Below are 19,130 nucleotides of genomic sequence, written 5' to 3' on the forward strand. Positions count from 1 at the left end.
AGTGGTTGTCATAGTTACAAATATGGAAGTGTTGGATGAGATGGTGTTGTTAAGTGGTTGTCATAGTTATATTTTGTTGAGTAGTGAAACTCAATTTTTTATTTTTTATTTTTAATTTTCAAAACAAAAAAATGGTCCGGACACAAATATACAAATATTCATAGTTATATTTTGTTAGAGTGTTTATATTTTGTTGTGGACCGAATATTCATAGTTATAGGGTGGAAGTGTTGGATGAAATGGTGTTGTTAAGTGGTTGTCATAGTTATATTTTGTTGAGTAGTGAAGCTCAATTTTTTATTTTATTTTTTTAATTTTCGAAATGAAAGAATAGTCCGGACACAAATATGGATGTTAAGTGGTTGTCATAGTTATATTTTGTTGAGTAGTGAAACTTTATTTTTTATTTTCGAAACAAAAGAATGGTTTCGGACACAAATAAATATTTTTGTTAGAGTTTTTGTTGTCATAGTTATATTTTGTTGTGTTTGAAGCTCAATTCTTTTATGTTTTTTTTCAATTTCGAAACGACAGAATAATGACCATCAAATTCATATAGTCCGGAGTCCGGACACAACTTAAAGTAGTTAAATAACTAAACCGGCATGCAATTGAGTTTATGAGAAAAAGTCAAAAAGAACACTCATAATATTGTCTTTGCTCTTAAAGATAAGAAAAAGTGGCAGCATCCTTTTTATAGAGGAATGTTTCTAAAGACACGGGATTCGCTCTCCACTGAACACGAAACAACATTTCATATCAGAACTAACTTCTATTTATTTAGAGGGAAAATGAGGATCAGGTGGCCCCATTTCCATTTTCATGTACATAAAACCAGATCTCATACGATACCCTGCTTTCATTCTCATTCACTCCTCAGATTCTCTGCGGCTTCCACGCGGGGGCAGAATGAGGAATTCATGCTCTCTGTTCCACCTCAATTCATGAGCTTCTCTCATCGAAATGTTGTATGCATTCATCACAACCTCCTGAGGCATTGCCTTCAGCACCGAGTTTCTTCCAGTAAAGCTCGAACGGATTGGACTACAAATCAATCAATCAAAACCCTCAATACACTTTTCCTACTTATGTTGCAGAAGAAAAAGTAGTGAAATTGATGAGCTCACCTGTGGCATGTGGTGAAGGTGATCCAGTCGAAGCCCTGGTCACCAGCCCTCTTCATGACGGCATAAAACTGAGGGATGACGAGGAACTGGCCTTCCTGAACTCTTCCATCGAACACCCTTCTTCCCCTGTTTTCCACAACCTGAATTCGGGCATCGCCTCTGGTGGCATACAATATTGCATGGCATGCAACCCACGATGGCGCAAACATGGCTCCCTGGCAAAATTGTTCAAGTTAAACATCAGAATTTGGCTGATTTGAACTTAGAAAACAACCCAATTGAAACATTTTTAACAGAAATGAGGAACAGTGGGATTTGGTTATGTCTTACAGGGCGGAGAACGCCTCTCTCGGCGGCCAAGTTCAGGTGAGTGAGTGCGGGGAGTTTGAAGCGGTTTACTGTGTTGAGTCTCCCTCCATCTCTTACAAAGACGTCGGCGTCGTCGGGACGATCTGCATTGTGGCGCAGGCGCATGTTGCAGTAGAATTGATGAAGCCCACCTGGATTTACGCCCTCCCTCTCGTCTTCCTCTGAGTCCTCTACGAATGTATTGAAAAACTGTGGTGCTCCTCTTCCTGGTCGTGGTCGAAGTGGCTCATTCACTCGGACAATGAGCCCACTTTCTCGGTTGTTCTCTTGAATGTCGATCACTACTTGTCTCCTCACACCCAAAGCCTCTGCTAACATGTTGGGATCGAACCCTGCCAGAACATTACCTCCATATCTCTGCCCTTCTCCCTGCCTCTCTCTCCTTTCCCGAGTTGCAGAGGATCCCGCCAAAAAGAAGGGCTGCCATTGCAATTTGGGTTCGATTCAGGATCATTGAAAAAGGAATTAGGATTTGATTGCAAATGGCATTGAAAGAGAAAATCCCAATTTTGATTTGATTTAAAATGGGAATTGGAAAAGAAAAAAGAAAAGGGGATGAATGAAATGAAATGCTTTAGGATTTGATTGCAAATGTGCATTGAAAAAGAAAATCCCAATTTTGATTTGATTGCAAAAGAAAAAAGAAAAGGGGATGAATGAAATGAAATGCTTTAGAATTTGATTGCAAATGGGCATTGAAAAAGAAAATCCCGATGAATGAAATGAAATGCTTACGCGGTAACGTTTGTCGAGCTGGTTCTGATGGTTGGAGGCGTCGGCAATGGCCACGGTTCGGAGAGGAGTGTCGCCATCATTATACCACCAGTACGCCACCCCTGCATAGATGGCTACCACGTCTCCTCTTCTCACTCTTCTTATCTTCTGCGAGCTTTCTTCCCGAGCACGCTCACGCTCGTGCCTCGAACACTCTTCCTCCCTTCCTCTTCCTCTTTGCTCTTCTTCTCCCTCTCCTCCTCGTCCTCGTTCTCCTCTTCCTCTTCCTTCTCCTCCTCTCCTCCTTTGGCACTCTCCTTCTTCTTCAAAAGGAGACCGCCTGAAAGTCTCGGGACACCCAGGAAAAACCACACCCAACCACCCCTGACCTGAACAATCATAAATACCCATATCAGCAATTCAACTCATATCAGCAATTCAATTCATACCCACATGAGCTCATGTGGGCAATCTAGTTCATACACATATCAGCAATTTAGTTCTTAAGGCATACCCTACCCACATCAGCAATTCAAATCATACCCACATCAGCAATTAAACACATATCAGCAATCTAATTCAGACCCATATCATCAATGTAGTTCATAAGTCATACCCACATCAGCAATTTAGTTCACAAGTCATACCGACATCAGCAAATTCAAATGGAATGAACAGAAAGCTGTGAAGATCCATTATGGCCTAGTCCCTACCCTCAACGACGTATCTAATTTCAGGAACGTTAGAGAACCTCTGGAGCGCGAGGCAATCTCTTTCGACAGTCTCTCTGATAAACTCAACACCTGCGCAGTCCAATTCATCATTATCTTGCCTGGTAGAGAGCTCGATAGTGCCACCCTCTGATCTGATCGTCTCATAAGGCTGTTGGGCACTCAGATGCTGCGTTCTGCAGCTTTGCTGCTGCTGCATCTGCCCCTCTCGCTGCTGTTGCTGTTGGCCATTAACCACCTCCGCAAGTGACCAGCAGCACAAGAACAGTAGCACCAAGGCTCTCATGTTTTTCTCCATTGGATTTCTTACACTACACTGATTATACATGCTCGCTTCTTTAGTGCTTTTATAGCACAGCAGTGGCGATACTATTAAGGCTCCGTTTGATCAAGAAAGACAGATGGAAGTGAGGTTTAAACAAAACAATAGTGGTCTATGAGGTGTCAATGCGGCAGCAAGCAGCCGCATCGTGTGATGCGGCTACCCTGCCATGTTTCCCTCAGACCAAAACCAACCTCACAAATGTCTAAGAAATTTCATGCCTCACAGTTTTTCATACGGTTTTTTCTGGAATGGTTATTCTTCCCTACCTCTAACATCTAGAGTTAAATACACCACCCAATGATGTAGTAACTAGCAATTGCACGCAAATATGCAAGTGAAAACGAAGAGCAAAAGGATCCACACAAAGAAACAAATTTACCAAGTATTGGAACCTATATTGCTTTGCTGCAATCAATGGAGACACAACCTAGAGAGCCATAGAAGGGATGTTACATTGCATTCTATGTTGAATTCATGAAAGGAAAAAGATGACTACAGTGTTTGGATGGGAATCCTCGATGAAGTAGTACTTCCATAATATATGAATTGATTGATTTTAGTAAACAAATGTAACCTGGGGTGAAAAAAGATGTATGCTTATTAGTCCTCGATATTGTGGTAAATGTCAAACCTTATTCCATACAAATGTATAGAGGAGTGGAATGCTTAGAGAGCCACTAAGACATAAGAATAATTCAATCTTTCAATTTTGGCTTTGTTATCAAGAGGTTATATGAAAAGTCATCTTGTATAAGTTAAATGCTTATCAAGAAATAATGTCTAATGTAACAATTGTCTTGAAGTTGGGTCAAAGAGGGAGGGATTCCATAATGTTTATTAGTGTCTCTTTCATCAAAGCCTTCTACGTCACATTATTAAATTTCTTATTGCATACAAATGAACGGAGGGAGTGGGATACTACTTGCTCTCTGAGAAACAAGGAGGCATCATAATAGAACCATTCAATCCTCCAGTATTGGTTTTGTTATCAATAGGTTGTATGAAAATTTATTTTGCATGGGTTAAAAGATTATCAAGAAATAGTGTCTAATGTAACAATTATCTTCAATTTGGGCCAAAGAGAGATTCCATAACATAAGTTGGTACCTCTTTCATCAAAGCTTCCTATCAAAGGTCACCAACAAGAATGATAGAGTAGCCACCAAGTGGCATCATGTTTTGTTAAGGAAGTTTAGAAAAAGTCATTATATTTAAGTGGTTAATGTGAACATGCTTGAAGTCCATTTGCAACTCATCAATATCTATCTTTCAAGAGGTTTCATGTCCTTTACAAGGATGTAGAAGCCAATGTAAATGGATAACACTCTGAAGTTGAAAGTTTCAACCATAATTAGTATAAGAAAACACAAAAGTGAGTGATTAGTCCCTTCCTACAAAGAAAATGTAAAACTAATATTATTTTATTAGATCACAACAACAAAAGTGTTTAGGAATACTGAACACACCTTAACATTCTTTGAAATTTATATACTCTCCTTTATAGGACACACATATTGCATACAACAATCAATGTCACCATGTGCCACTACACATTGTTTATGCACCACTATGCATGGCTTCACATAGCTTTATACACAAAGTTGGTAAATTTTCTAGAAAATTTATATGTATGTGGATTTCTTTAGTCATGGAATGGAATGACATTTGTTAGGAATCTCAATTAACAAATTTGGCCCTAGAATGAATCCTAGACATCATTAATCTCAATTGATAGGTAGCTAGAAGGTTGACATTTGAGTATGATTAATTACAACTACTTCTCATTTATAATTTTAATGTAATATACATATTCATTTGTATATTCACATTGGTAGTAATACATTCATAATTAAATAGTTATAGACAAACCAATTTGATGTGTTAACCCCTTTTTAGTCATAGGAAATCACATTGTATGTTGTATTATTTGTAACATGGGTTATTGTGTTGTATTCATTTATGATCACAAATTTAGAATATTATGCATATTTTCTAAAGTCTTCTTCTTGCATATCTTGATTGTGTTTTGGTTTACTAATCTATTGTTTCCAATTGCATTATCCATAAACCCATCTTTCTCATGATAAGATATTTTCAATATCACCTAAGCTCTAGATCTTTGATATTAGAGAAATGCTTCTCACATGCTTAACAACTATTCCCATGAAACACCAAAGACCTTCCAAGCTACGAGTTACACTAAGCATCTTGAAATTCAAAGGAAATATCAATATTACAATATTGGATAATTGGAAATGTATTTATTTTTTAGTCACTTTACAAATATAGAGAAGATTTCATTTGTAGCATTGAAGATGTTCGTTTGATACCCATTGATGGGATAAACACAATGTGTCACATGAAAAGGATTGTGATTTAATTTGGACATGTGATTCTTCATATAACTGGTAAGAACAGATTTTTTCATGATTGACACAATAATTGGGCTTACATCTAGTATTCAATAAGGAATTCCTCAAGCCATACTTTCCTCCTCTTCTTGAGAAAACTTGTTAAGACAATCCTTTAAACTTGGATTCTAAGAATGTGTGCAATTTTCTACAAGGGTAAGTGCACCAAGATGTGCTACCAAAAGGTGGTCTTAAGATGCCACTTTTTTCTTAAATTAGCAAAGTTTTAACTACAAGAAATCAAAGATAGTTATCCTCAAAATTTGTAGATGCAAGAAGAACAAGAGTTGTAGTGCTCCAAATCTAGTTTCTAAACCACCAATTTATTCTGAAAATTTTGAAGATTAAGGGCTCCAAAAAGGGGGAGCACACAAAGTGGTCCTATTTTTTGTCAAGAAAACATAACATAGCATCTAGTATGCTCCCCCTAAAATGCTAATATTTTTTTTAGAATTTCAAAAATCACTTCAGTGAGAAATTAGATAAAACCAAGTAGTTTAAATGCCAGATTATTAGCTAGATTTTTTAGCAAGTATATGATTTCTTACTAATTTTTGAAGTGGACACATCCTGAAAAATAGAAATTTGAGTGGGCTCCCCCTTAAAATTATTGAAAACTAATTAACAAACAAAAACAAAAAAAATTAATACATGTAGAATGGAGTCTAGTTTCTAAGTATGTTATTTGTTCCAAAATTGGATGAATGAGTAAAAAACTATACCCAAAATAACGCATGTTGGTTTTTGAAAAAAAACACTGACACACTAGTTAACAAAATAAATTAAAGATGAAAATCTTAACTAAATAAAAATTTGAAAAAACTATATGGTTAGATAGCTAAGATAGAGCTTAATGTCATTGTGGTATTTTTATTATTTTCATTGAAACACATAGAAACTTGATGGAGAGCACGACCAAAAATATGTGAAACATTTTTTTTGTCATAAAAGCACATCATTGGCATGCAATGGTCATCCAAAATGTTAGGTTGGATTCCCAAGGCAAATCCAACCCAAAGGGTTGGTTCTTCCCAATGAAAAACATTTGGTGAGTGTCAAATATGGCACTCATTGAATGTGTTGCATTGGATAATTATCTTGGCTTTCTCTCTCTCGAGTACCTTTATTAAATGCTGCAAACTCAAGTCAATCTCAATCTTTCTCACCTCTCTCTCCTCTATAGGTCTCTACCATACTCTCTATCTTGCCTTCCCTCCTTACACCCATCTATATCCTACCTCCCTCCTTCTCTTTCCATCTCTCTCCTTCTCTTATTGTTTCTATCCTCTCTCTTTTTGCATTCTCTCAATCACTACCTATCCCTCCCATCCTCTCTATCCCCCAATCTCTAGGTCTCTCCCTCCCTCCCTCCCTCTTTACCTTAGTAACTCTCCCTCCTTGTATCATTACCCACCTCACTCTCTCCCTCTATCTCTACCCCTAGATCTATAACATCTCTCTCCCCAAGTTCTACGCCTCTCACCTCTATATCTCTCCCCTCTCTATTTATTTCCCTCCCTCTCTACTTCTCTCCCCCTCTAGGTATGTCACCTCTTTATCTTTCCCCTCTCTAGTTCTATCTTTCCCTCTCCACCTCTCTCTCTATCTATTCTTACCCATCTCCCATTATTCAAACTATCTCCTCTTCTCTCTCTCTCTCTCCTCGCCTTTCTCTCTCCCCTCCTCTAGGCCCCTCACTCCCTCCATGTCTACCACTCCCTTCATCCATTATTACTTATCTCTCTCTTTGTTATATTTTTCCCTCCCTCCATGGATACCTTTCTCTCCCCTCATCTAGTTCTCCTCCTACCTCTCCACCTTTCTCTCCCCCCTTCCCTTATCCCTCTTACTCCCTCATTGCCTCACTATTTTAGAGTTTATTATTGATGATCTGAATAGTTGAGTTTTTACCTTTCACTCCCTCATTGCCTTCTTCCCTCTCTATTGGTACTTCATTTTCTTTCTCCCTCTATTATCTCTCTCACCTTTCTCTCTCTCCTTTGTAGGTCTCTACTACCCTCTCTTCCTCTTTGCCTCACCTTTCCTCAAGTAAAAGCACAAAATTGTGTCACATTTCAGGCCAACTTATCAACACAAGTGAATTTAAGTAATTCTAACTAAAAATTAATTTTAGTCAAACATATGGTCTATATAGATTCATTATAGCTAAGTTATATATGGGCCACAACTTTTTCAATTGGAAGTGTCTACTAAATGTATATTTTATACCACTTTGGGTCTAATTACCAAAAAAAAAAGAAATTAAAAAAACTCAATGTTTCAACAACTCCTACTATTATAAATAATATTTTTATTGAAATGTAAAAATACTCTTTTATAGATCTATAAGTGAATTTTACAAAATATATATCTTTTAATATTTTAATTATTTTTAATATTTTATATATTTATTTTTATTGAAAATAGGCCATCAACACTAAAACATAAGGTTGATTATCTTGTCAAGGAAAAATACCAAAATTTATTTAAAAAATTTGAAAAAAATATGATGAAATAGAGAAAAGAATCTATTTCAAGAAGGTATACTTCTTTTCTAATTTGGATAAATAATTAAGAAAAAATGTGGTGGGAATTGGAAAGAGTTATATTTCAGCTTACTCAACTTTTAAAATTTATTTAAAATTTATATTTAAAAAAAATAGTAAAAAATATATCCATGCACTAAAGTTTCAAGTTATCAATATACACAAAAAAATTGAAGAAAAAAAGGTAAAATTTACTAAATAAAGTGTGGTGGCTTGTGTAACTTCAATTTCAGCATTTTATCAACAACTAAATTATAGTGTTTACTTTATAAAAAACTACATTCAAATATTTTTTAAAATTTTTGTAAAAATTACAAACATAAAATTGACAAAAGAATATAAATTTTATTAGTTTACATCATTTCAAAATTCAGAACATATATTTCACTTTCTATTGATTTAATTTAAAAAGTTGAATCAGCATTGGCCATTTCCTCTATAAAAGTTGAATCAGCATTGGTCCTTACCCCCATCTCTATCCCTACATGGGTAAATGCATAAAGACGAGTCCCACTTAGGGGGAAGTCCATGCGTTGGGAAACACACCACTAGGAACGGGGCCCTGTTTAATTCAAAACAAGGCCCCATTATTAAAATATAATGGGGGCCTGTTTTAAAAAATGGGGCCCCATTTCTTAAATGAATTTTCCGCGTTTTCTTTCTCCCCTTTTTCATTTTTTATGTCAAATGTTGCAGTGTGAATAGGAGAACAAAAATGGGGCCTCGTGTTTGATAGCAATTTTCCAGCTCCTACTGCCATCCCAGGTACGCCATTTTTCACCTTCTCAACATTTAATAGTTTTATTGTCTTCTGTATTTTATTTTTTCTATTATATAAGGTTTTTTTAAATAAATTAGGGTTTACGGTCTAATGTATTTTACACATTTCAAGTTATTGAAAACAAACTAAATTAGGGTTCAGGGTTATGAACAAGCTAGTGATAACAAACTAAATTAGGGTATGGAAAAAGTTTAATCTAAGCAATTTTCACCATATAGCTAGGGGTGACAACCAAATAGTCTTATCAACAGTGGCAACTACATATTCAAGGGTGGTAACCACATAGTTGCTATGTGTGTGGTTAGCATACAAACATTTAGTTTTTACCATATTGACACTATCATTAGTATTTTATTGTCGGTCTCACTTAGCCTTATCTTAGGTGGTAACCTTATAGCCTTTATTGTCATGAGAATTATCTAGTTTCTAGTATCAGAGTTTTTATTTAACCTCAAACTGAAGGTTCCTCTTCATTCATAAAATCAATCTCTCTCTTTTTTATTTTTTATCTAGATTCCCTTGGATCCCTTCATGTAAAACCAAATGTCTTATTTTAACCCGTGTGTCATTAAACTAACATTGTGTGCATTCTTATATTAGGTTCAATGTGTTTGTGTTTGTTTATATCTATTGTACACTCTTTCATGATGTATGTTTCCATATGTTTATGTTCATGTGTACATGTCTTTCATGTATGTTTGTTTCCATTCTTAGTATATCGTAATGCTTTAATTGTCTCTATGTATTATTTAATGCATACAATGATTACTTTCCTTAGATGCATTGAAGTAATAGGTACATGTGTGCTTGAAAAAAGAACTGTGAAAGAAAAATTAAAATATTGGCATCTCTTTTTGTTGTTGTATATCCACTACATTTGCATGGTTATATGTGTTTATTACACTCTTTTAATTAAGTACACTTATTTCTCTTTAGTGTCATCAACCCACTAAAGGGGTAAATTTTAGTAATAAAATTCACATATCTTGAAAATTATTTTAGTATGTTTTGCATAATTTTTAGGCATCCCTCTTAGCATTTGTTTTTATCTCTTATTTATCACTTGTTCAGACTTTGTCTAGTTTTGTAAATCTTTGTTTGACCTTATGCATTTATATTTTCCTTATTCTCATCCAACTAATTTGTATCCTTGTTCCACCTAAAATTTTAGTTTGTTGTATTTTGTTTCATGTGTTTGGAGCCCTTTTTTTTAGGTTGTTTCCCAATATCTTTCTCCATGATGATTATATTGATGTGACATAACCTCATATAAGCCTATCCTTTTTCCCTTTTCCTTCTAGCAAAGTTTGAGAGCTTCACCATTAAATACCATGTTCATACCCCCTCTTGGGAAATCTACACCCTTTGATAGTTTGAATGGTTTTGTATTTTTCAATCAAAGTTAAAAGGAGTAGCTCTTAATGAACTACCTCCCTTGTGTTGGTGATCTAGGATGTGCATCCCAAATCCCTAAGACTGAATGACCTCCCTTGAGTATAGGTGTGTCAAACTAAATAAGAAGACCACAAAACGTATGCTTGTATTGGGAAACTAAAAAACAATTATTGAGGGGGGTATGACCTCCTTCAATTCGGCTCTGCCAAACCAAGGGGTTTTCCCTAAAGTTTTATAATAGATGTCATCATAGGAACTAAATAACCACTTTTCTAGAGGTACCATACTTGATCCATAGTGCACTTCTATTCTAGTTGTCACTTCATGCATGCATGCTGGTTTGTAATACTTAGGGTTGAGAATATCATTAAAAAAAATAATCTACAATATGAATGTATATGAATATGTTTTATTTAAATCCTTTGTGTTTTTATACACAACTAGAAATGGTAATTAATAAAATTACTTACACCATAAATTAAAATATATAAATTGAAAAATATTTTAATTTATTTGTTTTTTGGGTGTGTTGAGATGGTGGAGAGATAGGACTAGTATCAAATTAATTACTTTATTTAACTAGCCAATAGAGTTGCTAAGTTTCAAGAAACTATGTAATTACTAAAAATAATGGTAATACATAATTTTCCCCAAAGTTCAATATTAATTTTATCTTGTAGTCTCCAAATGCACATTATGAACTCAAAACACATTATTTTAGATTGTGTACCCATACTCTAATATTCTTTCTTCAACTCTAGTGGATAGTTATCTTAATCTATCATTATCACACAATGGAATATATTAACAAAAAAAAACTTAGGATATGGATCTTTGTAATGATATAAGTAAATTATTTAATATCATTTAACTTATTACCATATTGTTCTACATGATCCATCATTTAGTTGTATTGCCCTTTAACTCGTCCCCTTCCATTCATTGTTTGGTTTAACTATACTTTACATAATTGTTATATTTTCTTGTTGTTCATTATATTAGAAATGTTGATATTTTATATAAAATTACATTTTTATTTTTCTATTAAGAGAAGTGATAAGAATTCTTGTATATTATACATGATATATAGTGCATGGGGGGCCAAAAAGTGGCGATGTGAAAAAAATAGCCTTTTCCACTCGCCTAAAAATGCGAAAATCCATGTTGACTTTTGCTTGTTCTGGGTGTCAGTACACCTTGGCATGGTAAACACCTAAGCAAATCGGATATCCGATATAGGTAATTTTAAATTTAAAAATAAATTATATATTATATATTATTATATTATATTATAATATTAATATATAATATAATATAATATATTATATATTATATAATATAATATAATATAATATAATATTATATAATATATTATTATATTATATATTATATAATATATTATTATATTATATATTATATAATATATTATTATATTATATATTATATAATATAATGTTATTTTAAAATAATTTAACTATAAAAATCCGATATCCAATAAAATCAGATATCGGATTTTATCAGATATCCGATTTTCTGAGACAATATAAGTGGATTGTAACAACCCGTGGGTTATTTTTCACCCACGAGCTGTGCGATTTCTTTCAAATCCGATATCCAGTTGGACCCGATATCCGATTTTGTGACCCAAATTTGCAAAAAAACCATTAAAAGGTAGGATTTTTATTGTTTATCATCATTTTCATTCAAATTTTTGCATTTTTTTGAATGTTTATTTATTTTTTCATTCAAAATATGTTTTTTTCATGAAAACTAGGTTTTTTTAAATCAAATACAAAATTGTTCAAATTTGTTAACAAAATTCAATTGTTTACATTCAATTAGGTTAAAAATGGGGGATAACAATGAAAATATTGATCAACCACAACCACAACAACAAAACCCTCCTACACAAAATCCTCCTTTGCCAAACCCCCCCTCAATTCAAGATTTAATTGCACAAAATTTGAACCAATTGAGGGAGATTGCAGACGTCTATCGTAGGATCCCTCGGCTGAACCCAATGTTTGATCCCCTCACGTCGATCATAAAGAGTATAGAAACTATCGCTGGGAGCACAATGATGCTCTTTTGTGGCGAGATTCTATGAGAGAACAATATGCGGATGGCTTGTCCTATAAGGAGATCAAGGATCTTGAGTGTTGGTGTAAATAATTTTTCATCATGGATATTATTACACTTTACTTAAGTTAACTTAGGATAATGCATCTCATCGTAGTTTGGATATGAGACACTTAGGGAAGTGTGCATATAGGGATATAGCTTGTAGGAGAAATTCCACCCTTTGTGGTCTTATCTTGTTGTTACACTCCACATTCGGTGGGTTCTCCACCTCTTGTGGAATATTATATTATTTCTCCTACCTACCCCTACTTTTTCTTACCTACCCTTGTTTCTCATTGAGCCACATGTCATGATTGTGTGGTCACATATCCATATGGCCTTGCTTCTATAAGCAGGCCCATATTCATTGTATTGGTTAATCCGGTTGATCATTTGCATATTAATGAGAATACAATTTTGTTCTTGTCATTCTACTGTCTCACTTTTGTGCTTTTCATTGTGCCCTTGATCTTGGAAAAATCTCACATGGTATCAGAGCCATTGGGGCTTCATTGATTGGTTTTGGGAGACATTTTTGGAAGGCTTCTGTTTTTGGGTCTGAGGTACTGCACATTTTGGAGCCATCTTAGAGCGTTTTCGACCTCACCATTGCGTCTGGGAGGCTGCTTCCATAAAAATTGAGTATAAACTCGACCTATTTTGACGAAAGTCGGATTTTGGGTGTGGAGGAATATTTTGCCCAAATCGGGTGGTATGGTACGAAATTTTCAAATTTAAAAAAAAAAAAAAAATTCTTAAAAAAAAAAAAAATTTCATTTTGAAAAAGTTTTTTTTGAAAAAAAAAAAAAAAAATCATTAATTTTTTTTGGGGGTCCCATGACCCACCCCCCCACCGTACCCCGTACGCAGTCTCTGCAGATTTCACCGCTATCGTACCTCAGCCACTGTGTAGCACCGCCACCGGCAGCCCCAGCCATCGGCAACTCCGACCCTGGCAGCTCCACCCTCCGGCCCCACCACCAGCAATCCCAACCACCGACAGCCTAGGCTCCGGCGACCCTGCCCTCCGACACCGCCTTCCAACCCGATGGCCCTGCCTTCTGGCCCTAATGGCCCCGCCTCTCATTGCCACGTCTGATGTCATGTTCGCTGCCACATGGACCTTCTGCCATGTCATCCGTACCCTCTAACACGTTAGTGGCGCCCAATCAGCCGCTACATCACCGCCCAGTCAGCCTTGTCAAGGGGGTGCGACGACCATTTTGACTGTCAAACGACCGTCAAATTTAACATAGTGTTTTGCTAACGTTACCCTGCATCAACATTTTTTTGAAAATTTTAGACCCCTCTCTATTGAGCAGCTTGGTTTTCTGGGTCAACTTTGGAGGCTCATAACTTGCTCAATTTTGCTCTTTTTTGGGTGCAATTTTTTATTTATTTAGGCTAATTTTTTGTGCTCTCTGTAGTGGTGTGGTTATTTTCTAATATTGGTGCACTTTTTCAAAAATTTTGGATTCTCTCAATTGTTCCTATCCAATCCTCGATTTTGCAACTTCAAAGGCTTCGTTTGAGCTCATACGACCTCCTTTTTAGGTGCCGTTTTTTTTTAAAGTGCATATTTTTTCATCTACTTTCATAATCTATGATAATTTTTTAGATATTTTGAATGGATATTGTACTTTCAGATATTGATCTTCTTTGTCCTACTTGGTACTTGTAATTTTCTTGGATCTTAGTTTAGATCTCTTGCATTATTAGTTTGAGTCTCTTTTGGCCTCATTGAGGCAATTGTAAAGTTGAAACCAGAAGTCCACTTTGCCATTTTTTGCAAGTGGCCCATTGTACATGCACTAAGTATAAAGTGCCAAATCATCTTTTTTTTTGGGGGGGGGGGGGGTCATTTGATTGAGTGAATTTGGGGGGGTGTCTTGTGTGATTGTGCCTCTCTTTCCTTGTGCTCTTTCATTTTTGTTTCTATGATTCCTCATAAATTTCCACCTTTAACTAAACATAATTATGCATCTTGGAAAATTAAAGCATGGATCAACTTAATGGAAAAAGGACTCACGCATTACATAGATGGAACAATAGCAGCACCACGTGATCCTAAGGCTGATCCTAATGCTCAGTTAGAATGGCTCACTAATAATTGCATGGCTCTTGGAACTTTGCATAAGTATGTATCATATGACCTCATTTTTCACATTGAGAAGTGTACTACAATCAAAGAGGCTTGGGAAATGTTTCAGAAATTGTAAGGTCAAGTTGATGAAATCAGCTGTTACAAGATTTACAATGATCTCACCAACTTGGATCCCAAGAGTTTTGATACAATCCAAGATTATGTCACCAAAGAAAATGAGTTAAGAGCAAAGCTTAAGGATTGTGGAATTGACAAAAAGGATGCTCAGTTTATTCAACTTGTTGGACAAGCTTGCACCTGAATATGCAACATTTGTTTCTAGCTTCCAAACTCATCATTTGACAGTGGGGAGTTCCTACACTATGCCTACATTTGATGCTTTCATATAAATTTTGATATTGGAACAATCTAAGTTGTTGAAAATGGTGCTTCTCAAGTCTTCAAAGTCCATGGCTTTGGTGGCTAATCAAGGAAGTCAAGGGAGTCAAGGCAAAGATTCCAACAAAAAGAAGAAGCAATCTAAGTCAAAGCCACAACATGAAAATGGACAATCATCCTCTTCATCACAAGGTGATTTTTCCTCTTCCAAGAAGGGGACTCCACCTAAGAAGGATAAACCAACTTGTGCTTATTGCAAGAAGTATGGTCATGATGAGCATTGATGCCACACCAAGCAAGTTGATGAGTTGACAAATCTTATTAAGAAGAATAACATCAACTTGCCATCTGCCTACACAAAGAAGGATTCATCTCCTTCCTCTTCCTCTCAATCTAAGGGAAAAGGGCAAGCATTTGTGGCTACAATAGGTTCTTCACAGTAGTGGATTCTTGACTCGGGCGCCTCTTATCACATGGGTTCTACAAAGGAGAAGTTTTCTTCATTGGAGCCATCAAAGGTACCTCACATTTACATAGGTGATGATACACAAGTTGAGGTTGAAGGGAAAGGTTCAATTGACATGGATGATGGAACATTTTGAGAATGTTATCTATGTTCCTAACTTGTCTACCAATCTTCTCTCTATTTACCAAATCACTCACTACGGGAATGGGAAAAAGGTTGAGTTTAAACCTGATTTAGTTGTGGTAAAGGAACTTGATAATGATGCCTTGGTAGCAGTGGGAAAATTCAATGACAACTCAAGGCTTTATTCATTCTCCCACTTTGTGCCAAGTTCTCCTTCTAGGGCCTTGCTTACTCATTCAAATTCAGGAAGTAAGCTATGGCATGAGCGGTTTGGTCACCCCAACTACCACTGTCTTCAGTAGCTCAACACTAAAGACATGGTCACAGGTCTACCTCGAATCATTTTTTCAAAGGGTGTATGTTCAGGATGTTCCATGGGCAAGCATCCCGAAGAGAGGTTTGATAAAGGGAAAGCCTAGAGAGCTTTGGAAGTTCTTCAACTTTTTCACAGCGATGTAGTAGGTCCATTTCCTTCACCTTCATTTAGTAAGGCCTGCTATGTCCTCTCCTTCATTGATGACTACTCCCGCTTCACTTGGGTCTACTTTCTTATTCATAAGAGTGAAGTGTTTGACAAATTTCAAGACTTCAAGGCTCATGTGGAGAAGCAATCCGAGAAAGTAGTCAAGATTCTTTACACAGATAATGGAAGGGAATATGTGAACAAAAGACTTGAGGATTTTTGTATATTTGAGGGGATAGATCTTTAGCATTTTGTTTCTTACACTCCACAGTAGAACAAAGTTGTAGAGTGCAAGAATAGAACTCTCAAAGAAATGGCTAGTTGTATGATACATGCACGTTCTCTTGATCCCGCCTTTTGGGCAGAGCCTATCAATTGTGCCACACACATCCAAAATCGGGTTCCTCACAAAGCTTTGATAGGTATTACTCCTTTTAAGGCTTGGGCTAGTAGGAAACCAATTGTGAGACATTTCAGAGTCTTTGGGTGTCCAGCATGGGCTCGCATTCCTCAGTAGAAATGCAAGGCATTGGAACCTCTGAGTAGACCTTGTCTTTTTGTTGGATATCCTGAGGGTGTTAAGGCATATCGATTGATGGATCCTGAGACACATGAGGTGTTTATTGAGAGGAGTGTTCATTTTGAGGAAAGCTCTCCTAGATTAGCCTCTCTACCTCCTCCACCTTCCTCCATTATGGATAGTGATGTTAGTGATTCAGATAATGAGACTCCTTCAACTTTGACTCGCAAGGTTACACCTTTGCAGGGTCCACTTGCAGTTGAGGAGCCTCATTCTCCACCTCCACCTAGACCTCGTTGGGCTCGATAGACACTTGAGTCAGTAGGTTCTCTTGTTGGGGATCCTTCAGATACACGAAGGACTTAATCACAACATCAGGACCTTCCACATGCATTCATTGCTACCCCTTCCGATCCACAGACATTTCGGGAAGCATCAGGGGTTCCTGAGTAGGACCACGCTATGGAGGAAGAATATAGTTCCTTGATGAGGAACAACACATGGGAGTTATCCCCTCTCCCTAAGGGGAGAAAGATGGTTCGAGTAAGTAGATCTATTGGACCAATTTTGCAGCGGATGGTAGTATGGATAAGTACAAGGCTCGTCTTGATGTGAAAGGTTTCTCTCAAGTTCCAAGTGTTGACTATACTAAGACCTTTTCTCTTGTAGCCAAGATGAACTCCATTCGCTTGACACTTGCTATTGTTGCAGCTCATGGTTGGGTTGTACACCAAATGGATGTGGAGAGTGCTTTTCTTCATGGGGATCTTGATGAGGAGATTTATATGGAGTAGCCATAGGGTTTCATCCAAGATTATTCCTTGGTTTGCAAACTAAGGAAATTTCTCTATGGCCTTAAGTAGACCCCCAGGGCTTGGTATGCCAAGATGGATTCCTTTATTCTCCTAGTCAGGTTCACCAGGTGTCATTCCGATCTGAATGTCTACATTTTGTGACAGGATGACTCACACTTGATACTTGTGCTCTATGTTGATGATTTGATCATTATAGGGAGCACTGCATCCATCATTAGCAGTGTCAAAACTGATTTGCATGACAGATTTGCTATGACTGACTTGGGTCTTTTGCACTACTTTCTCAGGATAGATATTTCATAGTCATCTTCCAAGATTACACTATCGCAGCCCAAGTATGCACTTGATCAACTTGCACGCTTTCATATGGCTGATTGTAAGTCTGCACTGACTCCATTTCTTCCAGGAGTCAAGCTTGAGGCTCGATGCTCTTCTCCACCAGTTGATGCCACATTGTATCATCAACTTGTGGGTAGTCTCATCTACTTGACTCACACACACCTTGATATTTCAATTGCAGTTGGCATGGTTTACCGCTTCATGTAGGAACCACATGAGCTTCATTGGAAAGCCACCAAACGCATCCTTCATTACATCCAGGGTACACATCATTATGGGATTCACTATGCAACAGGCATAGGAATTCACTTAGTTAGTTACACAGATTCTAATTGGGCTAGCAATATTGATGATTGTAAGTCTACTTCAGGTTACAACTTTCAGCTTGGTTTAGGTCCCATTTGTTGTCAGAGCAAGAAGCAGCATGCTATTACTCTCTCTTTGACTAAGGTTGAGTATCGAGTGATAACTCAATGATGAACAAATAGTACCAAATCGGTACTGAGAGGGGGGGGGGGTGAATCAGTACAAACACAAATACAGTCCAAAATAAATACTCCAAATGATTGGCAAACAGGGATACTGGTTGAAACAGAGTGCAACTAGTAAGACCCAGAACAACTAAAACAATCATAAACCGGTCACTCACTAAGATTTCCTCTTAGCTCAATACTATAGTACCATTACACCCTCATGCATGAACAAGTAAACTATCATCAGATCTTCATAACAGTTAGTTCAATATCTTTTATAGACAGGCATAAAACACATAACCATCATATGCTCAACAGGTAATAACAAAGCATCACAAGATAAAAGCATCACACATGATACACATATTTTTCATGTGGAAACCCAACTGGGAAAAACCACGGTGGGGATGAATACCCACAAGCTGCTTTTGAACTCTTTAGAAGTCCGCTCTATTAGGAGCCTTGTCCGATTAAAGACATTACAATAGGTTTTGCTAGGAACTGATCTTGTTAGGGATCGCCCAGTTAAGGGATGGCTACAATACCTGGTTAAGGGTTAAACCCGGTTAGGGTTACCTTGTTAGAGGATTTCAAGAACTCAATAGCTAAAGGATCTCCAGAGCTCTATAGCTTCCCAGAACTCAATAACTTCGAGTTACCCTATTAAGGGATTTGAATCAAGCTGGTTAAAACTACCCTGTTAAGGGATTTGTATCAAGCTGGTTAAGGCCACCCTGTTAAGGGATTTCACAACTATTGAAGTGGTTAAAGATCAACAAGAATTACAATGATCTGGTAACAACACTCAATGCTAATGCAGATCTATTTTGGCTCCTCTTCACCTTCTGCACATTCACTTTGCAGGTATCTCTTCTCTCCTTTGGTCTGGCAAGAATCATGTATCACTTCCCTTGGATACACACACACAA

The 19,130-nt window shown here is 36.7% G+C and overlaps 1 protein-coding gene across 1 annotated transcript; it reads right to left on the reverse strand.

Annotated features, from left to right (window-relative positions):
* Window positions 1–670: 670 nt before the first annotated feature.
* Window positions 671–3,284, reverse strand: LOC131065419 (11S globulin seed storage protein Ana o 2.0101). Its single transcript, XM_057999921.1, has 5 exons — window positions 2,924–3,284; window positions 2,232–2,599; window positions 1,458–1,916; window positions 1,128–1,342; window positions 671–1,044 (listed from the first exon to the last, which is right to left on the reverse strand). The coding sequence occupies exons 1-5, from the start codon at window positions 3,267–3,269 to the stop codon at window positions 870–872; spliced, it is 1,563 nt and encodes a 520-aa protein (XP_057855904.1). The 5' UTR covers window positions 3,270–3,284; the 3' UTR covers window positions 671–869.
* Between the last annotated feature and the right edge of the window lie 15,846 nt (window positions 3,285–19,130).

Source organism: Cryptomeria japonica, chromosome 10 (assembly GCF_030272615.1).
Source record: "Cryptomeria japonica chromosome 10, Sugi_1.0, whole genome shotgun sequence".
Classification (NCBI taxonomy): Eukaryota; Viridiplantae; Streptophyta; class Pinopsida; order Cupressales; family Cupressaceae; genus Cryptomeria; species Cryptomeria japonica.